The sequence below is a fragment of the Kryptolebias marmoratus genome, linkage group LG1 (genome assembly GCF_001649575.2).
Source record: "Kryptolebias marmoratus isolate JLee-2015 linkage group LG1, ASM164957v2, whole genome shotgun sequence".
NCBI classification, from domain to species: Eukaryota; Metazoa; Chordata; class Actinopteri; order Cyprinodontiformes; family Rivulidae; genus Kryptolebias; species Kryptolebias marmoratus.
This window is the reverse complement of record NC_051430.1, coordinates 14,671,193-14,691,975: the sequence shown is the minus strand read 5'-3', so window position 1 is coordinate 14,691,975 and position 20,783 is coordinate 14,671,193. Positions and strand designations below refer to the sequence as shown.

The 20,783-nt window shown below is 38.2% G+C and overlaps 1 protein-coding gene across 1 annotated transcript; it reads right to left on the bottom strand.

Annotated features, from left to right (window-relative positions):
- Positions 1-16,012: 16,012 nt before the first annotated feature.
- Positions 16,013-19,407, bottom strand: ido1 (indoleamine 2,3-dioxygenase 1). Its single transcript, XM_017417140.3, has 10 exons — positions 19,233-19,407; positions 18,683-18,778; positions 18,477-18,596; positions 18,260-18,378; positions 18,123-18,137; positions 17,932-18,031; positions 17,022-17,139; positions 16,880-16,931; positions 16,633-16,781; positions 16,013-16,540 (listed from the first exon to the last, which is right to left on the bottom strand). The coding sequence occupies exons 1-10, from the start codon at positions 19,323-19,325 to the stop codon at positions 16,143-16,145; spliced, it is 1,260 nt and encodes a 419-aa protein (XP_017272629.1). The 5' UTR covers positions 19,326-19,407; the 3' UTR covers positions 16,013-16,142.
- Between the last annotated feature and the right edge of the window lie 1,376 nt (positions 19,408-20,783).

The following is a 20,783-nucleotide window of genomic DNA, read 5'->3' as shown; positions in this document are numbered from 1 at the left end:
GACTGCAGATGTTTCACTTTGACAGATGTTTTACTTTAATATCCATTCACGTCTCATTGTGTTTGACTTTTCTAGAAAGCACAAGACTTTCTTGAACTTTAAGAGTTATGTGCATAAAACATAAATATCAAAATGTTTCCAGTTTGTTTGCTTGGTTGTTTGTTTCCATTCCTTTTGGTACTAAAATGTTTGTAGAATTTGATGTGCTTCCTTTTTATTGCGGGAGGTTTAAAGACTATTAAATCAAGAAGGTGCAGGCTGGATCTTTGTGGGACCCACGTGTCCACGAATGGCCACGTGTCCCGTCCGTCAAAGTGTCTTTTAGAGCCGACAGGAGCTTTTTTACTACATCACTCTGTGTGAGCCAAGTCAGCTAAAAGCCCAAATTATAACAGTCGACGTCGGCGGACCGTTCGGGGGAAATTTTCACTTCCAGTCCATTCAGTGACAACTTTACTGACAGAAAGGCCATTTACAGCTTCCAAATATATCCTCTACTGGCTTTGTGCGACTGGCTAAGATGGTGAAGTTACCGTGCATTTTTCCACCGATCCATCAGGAGCTGAAGGAACGTGTGACGGCCGGGGAAGTGCAAACAAGGCAAGGCTGGGTCACAGCCTCTGCTGCTCTTTGTGTTTCCAACAGGACGGATATTAACTCACAAACAGCACATAAAGCTGATGACTTAAAAGGTGACACAAAAATAGAAAGATACACCCAGACGTGATGAGCTGGTTGTTATTTTTAATGTGAGACCACCAGACCTGGAAAAAAAAAAAAGTTGATCTGAGTGAGGCAATATAATGTTTTTGCCTGTGTGTCTGTGTGTGTGTGTTTTTGTTTGTCTTTTACCAAAATAACTCATGAACCACCGGAGAGATTTTTATGAAACTTCCAGAAAACAATAACTGGATGTACACCTACAGCTGATTAACGTTTGGAGACAATCCAGTTCAAGATGGCTGACACAGCTAATCAAACTTAGCCAACACAAAAAGGCTATACGTCAGTCAGTATAACAGATGTTGAGCTAATATGTGATGTGGTAGTAGCTGAGAGTTATCCACAACACATACTCTGACCTCTAAGTTGTCTCAAGATACTGCATGAGGTTATTTTAAAGGTTTGACCGAAAGGGCTACAACATGAGATGATCTGGAAGAAAAAGTGGTGATGTGCATTCCTACAAGGAATGCTAGACCTTTTAACTCTTTCAAATTTCAAACCACCTACAGCAAAATATGTTTGATTTTAACTAAAAAGGAAAAGCAACTCACCAAATGATAATGAAACTCAAGAATGAACAGCCATCTAGGACTTTAAGTTAGAAAGTGAGAGCAAATTGTGTGAAATTTAGTCACTGTTTATTGTTTATCCTCCAGCTGCATGGATGAACCCTGAGTTCACTGGCTTTGAAACGTCTTCCCAACATTTTGTCTTTTCTTCGGCCTGTTTGGGAAACCATGAGATGGGTTCACTCGTAATTGTCCACAATCATTAACGGAGAAGAAAGAGGACAAGAACGTCTTGCTGGAGTTATTTTCATGTATGGCGGGGAGCATTTTTTTGGCAAATTTATTCTGTTATTCTGTTATTTTTCTTTTTATATTTACGCCGCCTAATCTGAGAGTTTTTACTCAGAATCTCAGATGTAATAAATGACGTGTTTGTAAGCAAATAGTAAAGTGTATCATTTCTGTGTTAAGTAAGTATGACCTCTTAAATTACTATTTTAACTTTGAGAATCTCAGTACATTCAGACTCTTTAGTAATTCCACCAAACTCCATCAGCCAAACACTCTCCTGATACGTGTTATGTGATGTGACTGTGTTTAGTCTGGGATGGCAGGTAATCCATCTCTGCTGCATACAAAGCAGAACTGAAGGTTATTTGTGTGCAGAAACGTGTAAATCTGCAAATCTCCTCATCTAGCCTCAGTGAGGTCTTCTAAATTCCTGCAGTGTCAAGATGTCATGGTTCACAAAGTTCCAAAAAGTTAATTAGTTGTAGATGTGCATCCAATGATTATGTTCTTGTATTGTTTTATAAAGAGAGATTTTGAAGTAAATCTTCAAGAAAACCAACGGTTATTTACAAATAGAAAGCCAAAGGTTATTTTACACACATATGTCATGATTTGTTCTTTGTAAAATTTGGTTTTGATCATTCTGAAAGTTACATTCCTTATTCAGGACAAATATTCTCGTTTAAATCCAGTGGCAGGAGAAAGAGGAGGCATTCGTGTCGCAAACGTTCTCATGTCACTTGCATGACAAAGTATCGCATTGTTGTATTTGTGAGCATTACTGATAAATGTGTGCAAATACCAAGAAGCTGTGAACAAACTGCCCTCCCACTCACAATCATTAACACCAATTATCTACATCTCGAGCGGGAAGTCCAGCAGCTTCCTGTTCACTCGACTTCATTTCCTCCCGTTGCTGTTATTGTATTGTTTATCCTGTGTTTCTTCCTCCACGCATTTTGTTCACACGTAGATTCACACAAGCATCTGAAATGCCTTTCCAGGAGAGAGGCTTTCCATCATAGCACCGTAAAAGACGTGCCCTTCCTTTTTCACTTTCACACTCCCGTTGGTTCCCATGTGTCTGCTGGAGAGCGCCTCAATCCTCACTTGCTCATACGGAGGCTCGTCAGCATCCCAGAGACTCTGCCCCAGCCTTCCCAGGATGCGCAGCTGCTTTTCTGTGCTACCGCTGGCTGGAAAGTCTATCTTTGTGCAGATAATATTAGCTACAGCCCTTGTTTACTCTGCGCTGAAAAGAGAACCATTGTGTGCGGAGCAGTCAGTGTCCCTGGTGGCTCGGAGTCATGGTGGCTGTAAAGGGCATAAGATTCCCTCAAAGAGGAATAAAAAGGATAATACATGCACTGCAATCAGATGGCGACAAAGGATTCATTGCAGAGAAAAATAAAGGCCTACCATTCCTTAAAGGATTGCATATCACCCATCTCTTTTCATGCCAGAGCTTTAAGCTAAGATCATCTAAGGATGAGAAACGATGGTAAAAAAGACACAATGCAAACGCTCCCGTGATCTGTTAGCACTTGGACTATGTGCTGTGAATGTCTTCCAGCTCTTACACCAGGTTCTAGCTTAATGTCTGTAAAATTGACTGAGTTATCGCCATTTTGATCTTTGCTAAGTTTGTTTCACTGTGGCGGCCATCTTGAATCATACTGACTCCGAAAGGTTCCCAGTTGTACGTGTACATCCACACACAGACATGAGCAAAAAAAAAAACATTTTGTGTCAGAGTTATGTCAACAAAACCAAAAAATAAGCCTTTTATTGCAATCACTGTTTTACTGATTAGTCACTGTGACTGAATAAAATTAAAAAAAAAAAAATCATGTGTACAACTACACAGCTTTTACAGAAATGCTTTTAAAACTAAAAGAAAAAGGCTTGTTTTCTGCTTTTATTCCCTGATCGTAAGCTACTTCACATTACATATTATGAAGTGCTGCTCAGTACAACACATCATTTTAAATAAATATATATGTATTATTGCTAAATGTTAGAGAATTTATTTTTAAGCGGGAATGCGTAGAGTCATTATGAGTAGTTAGTGTCTTACCTGCAGTAAATAAAGAATGGAATAATTCACAAGCAGAATTTTGATTAGAGTGAATTTCTGTCATCTAAAAATCTCAGAGACTCTACATTCACATATCACGCTGTCTGAATTTTATTTTTGTACTTTGGGATGAATATCGTTCTGTCCGGACGCTCTGTACAACTTTAGGGGTCCTAAATGTAAGAAGTGAGCACGTGTCGTTCAGTAGACTCTGACAGACTGCAATAATTATCTCTGTGTGTCAGTGTGCTTGTGTTTCTGTGTTCTCAAGTGAACAAATGCAGTGAACATATATGAACAGATGTCATAAGAGGCATTCCATTAATGTGTATATCAGTAACACAGGTATGAACTTCAAAATAGAGATTTAAAGGCATTTAGGCACACATTTACAACAGAAGAATGTCACTTCTGAACCTGAGAAAACTGGTTGTTTTATTGAAACATGAACAAAACTATTGCTTAGTGGCTGATAATTTTTGAGTTTGTGTTGTTTTATAACACACAAACACATATTTGATATATTTACTCACTCTTTATTATTCTCGCATCATTCAAACTGCAGTTTTTGTGTTAAACTTAATCAGAATATTGTGTTGTCTTAACTTGATCTGGTGAAACTGAGAGTAACCAGCAGGTACAAATAAAAAAGAAAGACAAAGAAGAAATAAAAAGCCTCCAAACTGGTCTCAAACTAGAGTGTCTTAATTACACATATGTCTTGTGATTTTATCTCTTCTAATCTTCTCAGTGAAGGAGAACTTTTAATTTTGTTATATATATATATTTTATTGGTGGATGTGTCAGGGCCACTGAAGCCAGAGGTTGGTGTCAAAATAGTTTTTCTGGCTGCTAAAAGTGAAAGACAAACAAAATTGTACTAATTTATTACTATACATCATTTTGTTTGTTCTAGTGCAGGTTTTCACTCTGACTGAAAAAAAAAATATCCTGGAAAAGTGTTTTTTTTTTTTTTTTAAACAACAAAAAAAAAAGAGACCAGTATTTTGAAGCTTTCTGTGACCAGTACCTGATCTAAAGAAAACGAGGAAGTGACGGGTGGAAGTTTGGAGCTTTTTTCATCTAGGGGCTTCAAACTTGTGACCAAGAAAACCTGAATGAGTTATTTTTAAATCAGGAAATATCTTTCCTTGTTGTTTGCTTTGTGACTCAACGTGAATAAGGTGGAAGCATCAGAGAGAGGGGCTTTTCTTTGATTAATTAGCACTAAACGTTTGGTGTCACTTCTTGTTGAGTCATACATCTTTTTCCAGACCAAACTGTACTAAACTACAGACAAATTAAAGCTCTCTGGTGAACTCTGTGGGTCTATTTGATCCTGGGATCTCTAGATATGGAAGATCAGTGGCTCCGTTTGAAGAATGAAAAACAAAAAAAAACAAAAATTGGAAATCATCTTTCTTTCATGAATCTTTTCCAAATTAAGTCCAGGTTAGGCTTGCAGTGTATTTGACATCTTTTGTAGGAGTGGAGGAACTGGCTGCTCCCCCTCGCATCATTCGGCAGATATTTTTAGGTCATGCTGTATGAATTAGGCAGTATTCAGCGTTCTCTCTGTGGGGCAGTTCAGATCTACCTGACTCTAGACCTGCTATTAGCCGCTCTAATAAAGGCCAGATTGTGGGAAAACTGGTTGTTAATGTGACCCGGCTGCGGCTTGCTGACAGACGTTCCCACCAGCGGCGCAGGACAGAGCCTGCTCCATTTTCCTATCCACAGGAAAAAATGCTATCAGCTCCCTCAGTGCTGCAGACTCTTTATTTGCAATATTTTCCCTTGAGAGATTTAATAGCCTGCTATCTTACTCCTGACATTAGCTTTGAAAGTCCATGACTCAGTCCTCAGTAATACGGCTCTATTCACTGGTTGCATGGCACAATGGCAGGAACAAGCTCAACTCATCAAGCATGGGCACAATAACCTCATCGTGCATCTAGATTCTACGAAAAGTGGCTGTGACAAACGAGGAGAGCATTTTATCTGGGCAGATTATCTTCACAGTCTCAGGTTTCACACACAGATGCTGTCACCGTTTTTCCAGATCAGTAGAGACAAGAGTGTGCGGTGATTTTAGTTTAGTCTTTAAATGGAATCTGACTGTATGATTCCACACAAAAAGAATTAACAACAAAGTCGAGATGAAGAGCGTTACCATCGCCGCAGACTTCTTTCGTTTCTCCTGCAGGTGCTTGTCTCTGTTTGATGTTTAACACACCTCACAATAAAACAAAAATCAAATCAAATAAAAACCGTATTCTGGAAATAATCTACAATATGTGAACCAAGTAGAGGATGTCCACTTTTTTTTACCAGCAAAAAAAGTGCTTTATGAATTGCCTTACACAATCTTATAGCTGCAAAGTGATATTTGTTGAGGTTGTGTCCTTTTTTTTATACGGTTTTTTAGTTTTTACAGAATGCACATAAATGTGTTATTCATATTAAAAGGGTTTAGAGGTTTTTTTTTTTGGTTTTTTTTTCTGGACAAGGTCTATTAAGATGTTGAAGGATGCCTTTAGATTCAGAAACGCATGTTTCATCCAGAAAACCTTGGACCCGTCTAGACAGTTACATTTTGTAAATTATTTAGTTACATTTTTTGAATGGTTTTAGTTTGCTCTTTTTGTTTTTCTTCAGCTTTGAATCGCAGCTTGATTCGTCATTGTCGAGAAGAGTGTTGTTGCTTGATAATCTGCGAAAAATGCAGACCCTTAAAGCTGCATTAATTGAGAAAGAAGGTCCAAGAACATACTAATTAAACCAAGACCAAATTTCTTTATTATTTAAAATAAAGAAGGAAAAGACCAATCCCAGGTTTGATTTTTGCAGGCTTCTTTACAAATTATATTATTTCCATTGGAGGGAAAATCCTGTGCAATAACAGTACAAATTAATTTGTGTTTAGATGACAACCCAGGATAGTGGTCCATATGGTGCATGGAGATAAATTATTATAAAACAAACTATGTTTTTTGTATTTGTTTCATTTTTCATTTATAAACCTAATCCTTTATTTACAGTATTTGCAACTAACAGGTCAGAGAGGACAATAAAGGTGAAAAGTTACAAACTCTAAAGGCATATTGTAGGGCTTTTATTGTGAAAGTGTTACTCTCTGCACTGTCAATTTGTGTTGAACTCTCAATCAAGGGCATAAAATTATTGTTTTTCTGACATAAAAGTTGATGGGTTGCAGGCTCTTTGCAAAAATATGCTGAAGTGCATTAATGTGTAAATTGTGCTGTGTATTATTAAAATAATGTCCTACTCCTGCACATATGCCAAAATCGATTGATGACATCTATTTTTTCTTTTAGTAAAACCAGATTTAAGAGTTGATAAAACACTATAAAGTAGATGAATGTCATCATAACTGTTGCTTAGATTTTTTTTCTGAACTTGAAACAGTTTTGTTTCTTTACTTTTAAACAAGAATGTATTCTGTCTTTATGAAATTACAAAGCCTCAGCCTGCATCCCAGCTTTGTTCCCTAAATCCTCTGAAACAGCGGGAGCTTGATGAAACATGACTCTGGTCCTAATGAAACCACCTTGTCGACATGAGGCTGTTTTATTAAAGCTAAGTAAGAGTTTCCTCTGGGTCTACTTGGTGCCAGGCCAGCAGGTGATAACTACACAACAAGAGCCCAATTATATAGCAAAAACTAGACTTTAGCTGCACAATTTTCAGTAACTTGTGTAATTTTTCAAAACATATATATATATATATATATATATATATATATATATCCAGAGCAATTTTTGTTCAGCTCAGTTGTTTTGAGGACATAGTGGGCTGAAAGAATTATTTGTTCTTCTAAATTGATAAATTGTGGTTGTTAATTGCTTACTGTTTCAAACAAACAGATATCGTCAGCTTTAATAAACCAAACAACTCATTTGTATCAGACCATCATGTACTGATCTATGACCCCACTACTTTAAATTCATCACAAGTGTTGATGCTCTTTCGTGGAAATGAAGCACAAGCGTCCATCCCAGCAGGACAAAGTGTTAAAAGATAATCAGTTCAATGCGTCTGCCTCTCACGGTGTTGTAGACCGGGACCTCACAGGGACACAACGTCCTGCTGCTGCTGTTTATGTTTCACTGCTCCTGAGAAATAATTATATGGTGGAAGATGAACATCCCTCTATGCATGCAAACTATCAAATTCTTTTTAAAAGAAAACAGTGAAATTGACTTGGGGGGGACTCTGTTTGGAGTAAAACTTTTTTAGCTACCACCAAATAATGTTTTTTTTTATCCATGTTTTTTAGAATTTACAGATTAAATCTTAAAACTTCTTGAAACACAGTAGGTAAGCTTGTGTGTGTCCATCAACAGAATGATCACTGTAAGCTGATGACTCTGCAGCCTTAATTGGGTTTTTGTTTTTAAGGTTTGTGGTGTGGCTCTTTCCCAACACACCAACGCTGCTTTCTGCTCAGTGTCGGATAAACGTGGAAGCCTTGATTACAGGAGCTTCTGCTGAAAGAGCTTAAAATCTCCAAACTCTGAGGATATTATGAATAAACACTGTTGTTTGTTATTTTTCTTTTTTTGGTAAATGTAATGCCAGAGCTTTTTTCTCACAATCATATGCAGCAATCAAGCTGCAGCTGGAAAAATGAGCTACTTCCTGGATATACTTTTTGTTCTCCCAGCAACTAGAAGTTAACTTGAGCCCAGTTTGTTCGCTCTGGGCTTTAACGCCACAGGACGCACAGCACATACAACTTCCTGTAGGGGCTGAGCAGTACATTAGGTAGCATTTTCTACTCTGTTTAAATTACAACAATTAGAAAAAGCATCTCCCCCCGTGAGCTGATTGACATTTATGTCCAAAACAAATCAGGTTTAAAATGTTTTAGTTGCAAATGGTCTTATTTAGATTATTTGAAAATGTCAACAACTAAACTAAAGTTCAGACTAAGACCAACAAGTGACTTTTGTATTGTCTGCACATTTACACGTATAAACCTGCACATATACTTGTAATCTCACTTTCTCAAAGTCCTATCCACAGGAATACTGAACAATTACAAGCATCTTTAAATATGTCTTTTACTAAGAACGCCAACAACACTGGCTTTGCTAAAATTTGAAATTACAAGGCCTTAAATTTAAATGTGTTTGTTTCTGACACAGGTGAACATTTTTTTGGCAAAAACAAATTGTAATGTTAAATTTTATAAATACTTTTTTCTTCAGGACATATGATGCCTTGGGGAAAGACTGTGATGTTTTTATTCCACTTTCATTAGTTGTGCAGTTGTTCTTTTTTTCATAAATAGCTTATCACCATTGTGGATTAGCAACCTTCATCTCACACAAACAAAAAGCCTAACTGCAGTAATCTACACAACTAAACAGTTGCAGTAAATGAGAAGCTAAATTCGTCTGCCTCTTGACTTCTTGCACCAAATCCTAAGTGTTTGACTAAAAATACTCTGGTCTGATCTGAAAACCCTCTTCAGTTAAAAAAAAGTGAAACATTTTCAAGAAACAAAGTCTTCTTTGCCTTCGGTTCAACTCAGACCATGACTTGAAAGACTGAAAATCTACACTGACACCCTGGCAACATATTTTGTTAACTGAATTACAGGATATGCCTTTTCCTAGTGTCCATCTTTGGAATGCGTATCACATTTCTGTGATAAATTCTTGATGTCACTCAAGCCCGTGGCCTATATTGGTGTTGAATTCAGAGGTGTGAACATCCCAGAGCAGATATTATCTCCACTTCCTGAGGCTACTGTTATTATTTTCGAACGCCTTTTGTGTAATCCTCCCCTGAGCTTGTTCCTGGCACCCCTTATCGTGCACTGCATCTCTCTGAGTATCATGGAACGCATGTGAGTGTGCGACAGGGAAGAGATGGACATTTCTTTTCCATGTAGGAGACCCCCAGCAAACGTCCTGTATTTTCCTAACCTCGATGAGAAGCTGTTGATAACGTGAGTGTGTAGGCGCTTGTGCAGGGACGGTGACATTAACAGCAACTCAGAGGAAAAGGAAGTCAATCAGCAGAGTGAGAGAGAGAGAGAGAAAGAGGGCAACAGTGTGACATGAGAGGAAAGCCAAGTGGGTGAAGTGGGAATAAACACACATCAGGTTATCTCTGTCTGCAGGTCAGAAGGCGATCTTTACTGTGTTTCCAAATGCATGCACGTCTGCACGTTTGGGCACTGGCGTGCGTCTGTGTGCACTCACTTTGTGGGAGTACGTGCGTGAGATCACACAGTTGTCTTCTTCGCACGTGGCAGGCCCAGTCGTGAGTCAGCAGTGGTGCGCGATTGAGCTGCATTCCCCGTCACACAGCTCCGAGTTGTGTTAACCTTTAAGAGAAAAGCCTGCGACGAGCGTGGGCTTCTGCTAATCTGACAACTTTTGAATGTCATGTGTTCCTCAAGACACCAAGATCAGATTTAAAACGAGCGGCTGCGTTTGCCCAGCAAAACCGTCCAACAGGTCTAATCAAACTGTAAGGGAACTGCAGTGCATGCTTTCTCGCAAAGTGTTGCCATTCAGGCTTTTGTTATTACTGCTGTCAGGTTTTACAAAGACTGCAATTTAATCAGAAGCATTTATGCTCATTTCATCACTTCTAGTTGACTGAACTGATCAGAAAAACCTCAAAATCATTCATAATTAGACATAATTTTGAAACTATAAGTTGTAAATGTATACTATACTGTATGTCTTTACAGAATATGAAAATTTTAGTTTTCCTCTTTTCATTATCAGCTTCTGTAAAGCAAAACAGACAAAAAAAAGATAAGGCTGATATCTCAGATTTCAGCTTGTTCTGGCCCTTTTTCCTTTCAAAGCATTTGAAGAGGCTTTGACATGGTTAACATTTCTTCAAACATCTGTTCAGCGGTCACACATCATTGGCTGCCTCTGCAAGTGCTTTTGAACCCAGCTGAGCTTCTGAGCACAGAAAATGATGGATCGCCACTAATTTTGCACTGATGCTTATGGCCTATTGACAGTCCAATAAAGGTATTTTTGGAAGTTTTGACTTTTCTTTTAACTCCTCCAGCAGGCTCACTTTTTGCCTTTTATTTTCGAGGAATGTTTAGAACAATAGGGATTTGCGTCAGATGCTTGTCTAGCTTTATTGTTAATTATGGAAAAAGTTTTACCTACTAATACCTATTTGATGTTGTTTTCTGCGTTAACCTAAACCATTCCTAAACCTAACCAAATCAACAAAATTATTGAAACAAAACTGATAAATCAGTATAAAATATTGTTTTGTGAAACCTCTGTATTTTAGAGACGCGGTTGTGTTATACTATTATAAACATCACCTCCTGTTTGCCAATGCTAGTATTTGGCATTTCTGCTTTTATGTTTAGTTACTCTAAAATACTTTTAATAAATTTGAACACTTTTAATCATTTACAGTGACACCCTGGCAACATATTTTGTTGACTGGATTACAATATATGTCTTTTCTTAGTGTGTTAGTTCTTAACTAAAATAGCTCAGAATAGAAAAAAGTTAAATATTTAGTATTGAGATATGAGAACCAGAGAGGTGTATGGTAAGAAGCAATTTGCTGAAATGTAACTTTTAGCCCTCTGGTTTCTAATATTTTAAGATTACAGCCGCTAAATCCTTGTTAACGTGTTAGCAAAGTGACGTACAGTTTGACTCAAGGTGCTGCTGTTGTTTTCTTTCCTGGGAGAAAATAAGAATGATGTCTAGCTTCACTTTCTGAAAATAGTGACTCATTTAAATTAGCATATTAAAATAAAGTGAACAAAACACAACAATGACTTATTTATCCAGCTAATTAGCTTAACTTAAGCATGTAAAGATACATCACATTCAATTCTTGCTTGAACTCTGTATCATAAAACACACTATGAAGCAGAATCTACATGGGAGTAAAATATCTGAGTCAAGTGACTTCTTGTGCTTTCCCTTCAGTGAAGTGATGTCATCTGACTCAGATCATCACCGCAAGAGTAATCCAACACCTGAAAAGCAGCCTTTCATACCAGCTGTAAACCACTTTTTCTCCCTTTTCTGATCTCCTCTGTTTGACCAGAAAGAGGAAGTGATAAAGTTCCTGTGACCACAACAAAGGTCTTTTAACTTGTTCTGACAGACTGCTCAAATGATGCACAAAGAGATAATTGTGAGACATCAGGCTGATGTCTTGCCTAACTGTGACTGCTTGGTAAAAATGCGCTTGAAAATCCACATCAGAGAAAATGTTTGGGTAACTTGCTGATGTTTAAAAAGACCTCCGTGGAAACCTATCTGATAGGGGGGAAAATGATTCACCAGTTCGGAGGTGATCACATGCTTGGGAGTGGTTCAGAGGACTGAAGGTGAAAAATCCCTAAACCATGAGGTCAGCTGTTACATCTTTCATACTGATAAACTGGTGTCCAAGAGGATGTGGAAATTTTGATTTCTTTTTGATAAATGGGCGTATGGTAGCTGCAGGGCAGCCAAAGGTTAATTTCAGACATGAGTAATGATTTTAGGACTGTTAGGTTACACCATGACATGGCTAGATTAACTTGCTAAGCAGCCAAATGTAAGACATCATTAGTGAACTCCTGAATATTTTTTAATATATTTTAAATTTCACTGCAAATGTAGGCAGCCGCAAGTCAAACAGTCGCGAAGAACAACAAATAAAAAGTTATCTGAAACTAATTGTCTCACATTATACCATTTGGATGGGCTGATTTTCCTCAAAATGTCTTTTATGGTTTAAATTTAAAAGTAAGCGAAAGCAATTTAAAAAATCTGTTTTTCGAACATGATAGTGGATATTTACAAGGAATGTAAAGATCAACCGGTTTGTACCAATACAGAGCAGCAGTGAATGCAATTTAGGAGTGAAATGCAGATATATTTAGTTTTATTTTACCAATTCATAATACAGCCTAGTACTTATTGGGTACTGCCAGGTATGTACCTTATAAGTAAAAAGGAACAAGTCACTTCAAAATGCAGCCCAGTCTCCATGGGTACGCTGCAGGTACCATGCTGAATTGTGTATTGCCACCTTTTTTAATGTCTACACAGACAAAATTTCATCAAATTAATTATTTGATGAAACACCTGAAAGCATTTTTGTTTCTGCAGGCACAAAGTAAGATAAATTGGAACTCTGTGGTTAAATTTACTTAAAATATGACTTTTATTTGGGTTCTTTTGGAGATGGCCACTGTTCAAGAAGAGAACTGCAGCAGGTGGGGAACAACTAACAGCTCTACATTCTTACAATATATGGATGAAAAAATGCTTTTATAGGTATCATAAAACATCAAGCCTGTTGACAATGCAATTATATGATGAAAGTAGCAAATATGGTATCAGTAATAGTAATTCTTGTCAGATGTTTTCTACATTTGAGGCCGAGGCTAAACTTTGTCTATAGATTAATACAGCCTTGGTTCGAGCTCAAATGTAACCCAGTTTGACCGAGAGGCGTGTCCCATCAGTAAATGATGAAGATATATCTGATCTGTGGGTGTGTAGACATACAGAAGATGTTTGACAAAGATAGTGAAGTCAAGATAATAAGTGGAAAGTGTAAGAACACCCAGTCGCCTACTGTGCTGCACATGCAGCCCTTAATTCCCGGTTACACCCGTCAAATGTGCAAGAGATCGACCACTCTCTGTCGCCGCCCAAGCCGCTCACTTCGCGGGGCAAGAAAAGGTCTCAGCTTTGCTTGGCTTGGTGCAAGCGGCAGAATCATGAATTTAATTCTGAAATAACAGAATCCAGGATGTCCTGTGGTTAACCACCAAGGCACAGATATCCGATTGTCTTACCCCAAGGAAAACCCTCAGCTGTAATCCTGTCGGCTCTGACAGATGGAATATGGATGTTTGAGGAGATTTAATGAAAACAACGGTGACTCCAGATGCCCTTTGCTGGGGAAAATTGTGTATTTACTTTGCTGGAATTATTCTTGACAGCATTTGCTTGGTACGTTCACTGTAGGTACAACACAAAGCTTGTAGCTGATTCCTCGGGGAACATTAAGCCAAAATATTGACTTGAATGATAGAAAGACTTTTATTTGTTTACTGAAATACAGTCATTATTCATGCAAGTACTTAATAAGGCAGTGCATGCCTGCATATGTCTTGCCTCACATGAAACTGCCCACGTGATTAGAGGTGAAACTTCAGTGGCTGTGCAGGCCCAGCCCCATCTACACAATGAAGGCATCCTTGGAGATGGCCTGTGTTTACAGCTGGGTTGTCAGGGAGTCCTCCACATACATGACAATAAGGAAAGGGATTATTTTCTTTGGCTTGGGAAGAAGGCTCTAATCAGATCACCCTGATGTGAACTCACAGTTTTTCCTCCCCGCCACCCATCTCTCTTCATCCCTGTGCTGTTTCTGTTCACCTTTCACCTACTCACTATACGTCCTTTCATCGAAAGTAACAAAAACATTAGACCAAATTGGCTTAAATGTCTTCAGACGCTTTACTGAATAGCTACCACATTACAATCATTACATGTTTTTTTTTTCTTTTGGCTCTTTTGGTTCTTTTGCTATTTTCTTGCATGTAAAAAGAGAAAACAAAGAATGAAGTAGATCCCTGAAATTAAGGGAAATAATTAAACATCAGTGGGGATTGCCCAGTGGAGGTGAAGATTACACAGCGATTTGTGGTACAATCCGTCCCTTCATTGGGTTTACTCACTCCAGGAAGTATAGTGGGACATGTGAGGAGTGGGGGATGAAAGCGGTGGAGCTGAGGTAACCACCCTGATTGGTGATGCAGCCCTGCTCTGCATTGTTCATTGTGCCCAGACATGACAACCCCACTGTGGCCTGCAGAGTTGACACAATAAAAAGATTAGTATTTTCTGAAAAAGACAGGTTATGTTTCACGGGTTAGTGTGGGAAGTGTGGATTTCAACACTTCTTTCATCACCTGCGGATAATGACGGAAATGGCATTACATCATCTTTGTTGTCGTCAGCTTTGTTGGACAAGTCAAAATAAAAGTGAAGCATGTCTTTGATGCAGTTAGCGAATGTTCTGATTTAAATTTTACAAGCAAACTCTGTCAAGCGTTCATTCTCAGTCTTTATGTTCCCCTTTAGCGCCCCATCATGACTTCATCAGGTATTGCATTAGGGTACACATGATTTTTTTTTTTTTACATCAAAAACCTTTTCTACTTCTATATCAGTAACAGTAATATTAGATTTTGGTAAAGAAAGTGTCAATGCTGCCACAAGGTCCAACAATATCCTGTACATGTGGGTTTGGAGCAAATGTCTTATGGTTTTATTTTGTTTGCCAATGCAGAACATAAAATTAAAGGTTGGATTTAATGAAAAGTAATAGTTTGTGGTTTGACTGGATAATTGGGATCAATCATGCCTGTAAAGCTGAGGTTTGTTGACAGAATTGAGAAAGCTACGTGTAACACAAGTAACATGACTTCAACCGATCTGTTATTTTAGTGCCCATTATAAAAGATAAGACTAGAAAAATAAATAGCATTGATAAATATTGGCTCATAGCCCTAACCAACATTTCACCCAAGGTCTATATTGAACAGGACAGAACATTTTGCTTTGAGCTCTGATAACCAGTTTGGTTTTAAATGTAAACATGGTACAGACTTGTGTATTCTTTGTTTTAAAGGAGACGTTAAATCTGCAGAACAAACGTAATTCCACAGTTTTTATGTTTTATCAACGTTTCCAAAGCTTCTGATCATGTAAAGCATGAAAAAAATATTTTATAAGTTACACAACAGAGGGGTTTGTAAATCTTAAGTTTGAATTTTTTTTTATTTTAATGTGCATTTGCTCATCAGTCAAATGCACATAAAATTGGGTAACTGTGTTTCTGTCACTTTAAACATTAGCATTGGGGTTAGACAAGGAAGCATTTTGTCCCTTTTTAATAAACAGTTCAGCTTAATGTATGCTCAAGCTAATACATTATCTGTTCCAGTGAAGATTGCAGTGTGTAAAGCATATTGAACCTCTATGTACACTGCTTATTTGTGGAGATGATACAGAAAAAGCAGTGTAAGGAAACTCACTGTAGCATATAATGACAGAATGAGGCTGTTGCTTAAGATGCAAAGATGTAGTGCAAGCTAAATGTTTGTTAGCACTTGTTCTGCTGTACTGTGCAATCTCCTGCACAGATGTATGTGCGGGTTAATGGATAACAACAATAAAGTTTTATCTGACAGGCCCTGAATTGAGTTCAGTTAGATTTTACTCTGTGTGCAACCATTGGTGTCTTAGCATTTATGTAAATTTGTGGTAGTGGGGATTTTTCTTTCTGTTGTTTTTCTTTTGTTTTTCTTTTTTTTGTCACTATGGACCTAAATGTGTCTTTAATAAAGTAATAAAGTAAAAAGTAAAGTAACAGAGGCTTCTCCCTGTCATTCTGACAAAAGCATTTTGTTTATTTACATATTAAATACTGCAGTTTGTGTATAGTAATGAGAGTTGATTATCGTGTATCCACAGTGATTACAATTCACGTCAACTGTGATTTTTAATCTTTTTGCTCGTCTCAGGCAGAAGAGCATCTTTTGTTTTGTCCCTCACAGTTTTTAGAAAGGTCATGATGCTAGAGCCGCCGGTGCCCCTCTCCTCCAGCGCTGTGGGGGCTGTGATGAGCTTCTCCTCCTCTGACTCCTGGCTGCGGTCACGGAGCTGTCGAGCTCGAGCCGCAGGCACGGTGATGAAACGGCTCACGACATTGATGTGGTAGTTGCGCAGGGCCAGCAACTTTGAAACGCAGAACTCATAGGCCTGGTTTAGGTGATCGTTGGCCTGCTGCTGGACAAAGCTCCTCAGGGACGGCTGCAACGAGATATCCTGGATCAGCTGCCTGTGAGCAGGTGGCATGTAGTCCCTCATGCGGGTTAGAAAGGAACCTGAAAGAAGATGGGACCAGCACAATGAACACCTCACATTCAGGCCCAGAACATCTGTAATCAACAAATGGATTAATTATTAGCTCACTTACGGCTTTTTTCTTCATGTTTGACTCCCAGGAGTTCGTCGAAGCAGTGCAGCAGACAGCTTTGTGCAGCGCTCCCCCCAGAGAACTCCATCGGTTCTGAGTGGACGCCTTCATAAACGAGCCCCTTCGGCATACAGGGGTTATCTTTCCACCTAAGCATGCATGGATTATTTTGTCACATCTACAGATTAAAAACAGTAAGTTTCGTCATGCAAATAAGGTAAATAAAAATAAAAACAGGTTTCTGTACCCAGACAGGTAGATTCTCATAATGCCGTAGAAGACTGAAGGCTCCACATACACTGAAAGGAAAAAAAACAAAAAAAACTACATTTTAATCTGAGTAAACTAATATTTTTATTATAAATCTTTGGATGGTTGACCCCCATTACCTTGCATCAATTTAAGTGCATCATTCATGTCCTGTATGGACTGGCTGATGTCCTCCAGGGCTCTGACCACCCCGTCAGTGTCCCCACACCTGACACCATTGATAACAATGGGAATGCTCTGCAGAACAGTTACACAGTCACTTTTTTTTAATTTTCCACAATCATTTTAATCTTCTTCTTGTTCTTTTGGCTGCTCCCTTTAAGGGTCACCTCATCTGCCTCCAACCCACCCTCACACCAGCCACTACATCCATGAACCTTTTCTGTGACCTTCCTCTTTTCCTCCTTCCTGGCAGCTTCATATTCAACATCTTTTGACCAGTTTATTCACTATCTGTCCTCTGGACATGTCCATCTGTCTTCTCTGTCTAACTTTGTTTCCAAACAGCTTAACCTGAGCTGATGTACTCATTTCTAACCCTGTCCATTTGGTCACTCTCAATGAAATTCTTAACATTTTATGTTTTCTACCTTGCAAACCTTCCCTTTCACTCTTTCAGCTCTTGCACTCTTTCAGCTATCTCTCTTCTTCACCTCTCTTCTGCACAGCTTGTTGTTTTGAATGTTTAAGCCCATGTAGTAAAACTCATCCACCTTCAATATCTGTACCCCTTGAACAATAGGTCCATTGTTCCACCTGTCTCCTTCTCATTAACACACACGCATTCTGTCTCCCTTCTACAGACATCCAATTCTCTTCTTTCCAAAGCATACCTCCACCTCTCCAGGCTCCTTTTCACCTGCTCCATATTCTCTCTCTACAGATCACAGTGTCATCATAGTCCATGTAGACTCCTGCCTGACCTCATCTGTCAACCTGTCCATCACCACTGCAAAGAAGGGGCTCAGCCCCCGTAATACAGAAGAGTTTTCAGATGTGCATGTTTTTAATGGTGGGATGTGCCTTCACCCGTATTGCAGGAACTGCTGCAAGCTCCACCAGCAGAGTGACCAAGAAGAAACCTCTGACACTTTCCCCACCTGGGAGGCTGACCAGCAACTCCAGGTTCCTGCGCGATGCAAGTGAACCCAAAAGATGTTATATAAACAAAACAACAATGGCACAGAGCTGTTAGAGGATCAGAATAAGAAAATACTCACTCCATATCAAAAGGCCTGGCAAATAGGATTTCAAGACGGACATAAAAAGAAAAAATATACATTTTTTATTCTTTCATTGATGTGAGACATTGGATATGGATATGACTGAAAGACTTGTAGAGCATTGATGGTCTTACCCCTCTGGATCTTTCTTCTTCCAGTTAGCCAGCACTGCGTCTGCATGGATGAGAATTGGGGGAAGCCCTAAGCGCTGCGACACCTCCCAGAATGGAACAGCCAGGTTGCTTGGCAATTTCTTCAAAAAAGGATCAATTAAAAAAGACATTATTCTTGCAAACTTTACTGTACAGTATACGAAATAAGAAGGCAGTGAAGACAAAGAAAAACTAATACTTCAACAGTGTTGTTTTCCCCTTCCTGCCAGACGTAGCCCATCGTCATCATGCTGAGGGCCAGGTGGGCGAGCCGTAGCTCTCTGTGTTTCTGCAGAAAGTTGGTGCTCAGCAGGGGCATCTGTACAGTAGTGACATTTATGAGCAATTTCACAATAACAGACAGTAAACTCTTCTTATCAGTTTGCCGCCAGTGCTACCTTTTACCTTGTTAACACAGGAGCGCAACTCATGGCTGTGCACAAGCTTTGGAATACGGAGGGCAATATCCATCCACGGCTGGTAGTATGATGGAAGGTCTTCCTGCAAATGTGAAGTTTCCGTTCCAAATGAAAAGAGCTATGTCAGTCATTGAAATAAAAGCAACACTAACCAAATTTAAACATGTCTTCTTTAGAAATTTAAAGCTTGAGATTCATATTGTTTTAGTAGAAACACAAGGACTTGACAGGAGAATTTGAAAAAAGTGATTTTGAACAAGTGCTGCTTGATAGAAAAAAGTTTCATTTAAAAAATAAACACAAACAACATCAAAGTTCAACTTTGTAAAATTCATTGGTCTAAGGAATTAGCAGCTAGACTTCACATTTTCTAAAACAGAAATACATCATTTCTGTGTGTGTACACGTGATCAGAATAACTGCTAATTTCTCATTTAAAGCCCTGTTTCGCCACTGTGGCTGTCTGGGTTGCAGCACTTTACTACAACTGTCTGCATATTGATTGAAATATAAATCAGAGGAGTCTTTTCACATACCAGAGGGTCGGGAAGGATAAAGCCAATATCCTCGGAGACATAGTACGAGTCCAGTGAGAAAAGAGCTCTGGGGTCTTTTCCTGGAGAAGCCATAGAGAGAATGAGACAATGAGACAGGAATGATCCTTTGACTGTCTGATTGGTGCGGGACACTCAACTGGACTCTGGCACAAGCTGTTGTCATCTACGGCTACTGCTTACGCAGCACAACATTTATCCCTGACTTTTACTGTTGCACAATTCCAGGGAAAGTGTGGGGCGAATCAATAGTTAGCTTCATTTTGTGAATCATTTCATACAACTTAGTCCATACTGTTCTATTCACAAAAAAAATGATCTCATGTTCAGTTCAAAGTATCAATAAAAATTAGAACAATAATGAGAATTATATATGTAAAAAAAAGCTAATGTCTTCACGTTCAATTTTTTTTACTACATAAAAAAGTTTATCAGATACATATTATGTAAAGGAAGGCAATATAGTAATACCTTTGTGCTGTTTTTACAGCTTAATCACAATTTTTGAAAGCTCTTTATCAAACTTGGTAAAAGGGCAGCAAACAAACAGCAGCCTGGTTAAAAGAACATCTGATAAATTAATGATAAACAGAATTTCCAAGAATAAAAGTGACAGAAAATGTTATCTCTTGTTTTAGTCCCACTTTCACATACTGAGGATAGATAGATAGATAGATAGATAGATAGATAGATAGATAGATAGATAGATAGATAGATAGATAGATAGATAGATAGATAGATAGATAGATAGATAGATAGATAGATAGATAGATAGATAGATAGATAGATAGATAGATAGATAGATAGATAGATAGATAGATAGTGTATATAATTGCTTACAGTTTGAAATTAAAGAAATTATTAAAAAAATGTTAAACACTAGCATCATCTAGTGGATTATTCTGGTCACTGCAAGACTTGGAGCAACATTGAGAATTTGTGAATGTGTCACTCTCTTGGATTATGGATTACTTGAGATTTTTACTCATTGACTTATTTTTAAATTATTTAAAGATTATTTTTAAAAAGCAATGTATTAATTTACTTGGTTGTTTATTATGACGAGCGGTTATCATCTCAAGTCTGTTTTGTTTTGTTTTTTTAAAAAATAGCTGTAAACACAAAAATGTTCCAAGACTGGTAATATATGAATACAGAATAAAAAAAGCTATAAATAAAAACTACTGAAGATTGTGTCAATGGGAAATAATACTAAACATGAACATTTCTAGAACTGACTTTTACTTAAAGAACAAAAAGGAAATTGTGGATCAATTCACCCTCTGTTTGGTTTACATGGTTAATATGGAGACTAAAAATAAAAAAGGATTAAAGGTGAACACAGTTCTACTTATTTACAAGATAATATGAAGGCACTGATGAGATTGTCAAGAAAAACACATTCTGGCATTTACTCAATTTAAGGAACTTATTGTAAGCTCGTGTCATTAAAACTAGTTGTACTGAAAGCTGGATGGACAACAGGTGTTGTAGTGGCAGGTGGAACATGGGCCTAACTGAAAGGAGGCCTTC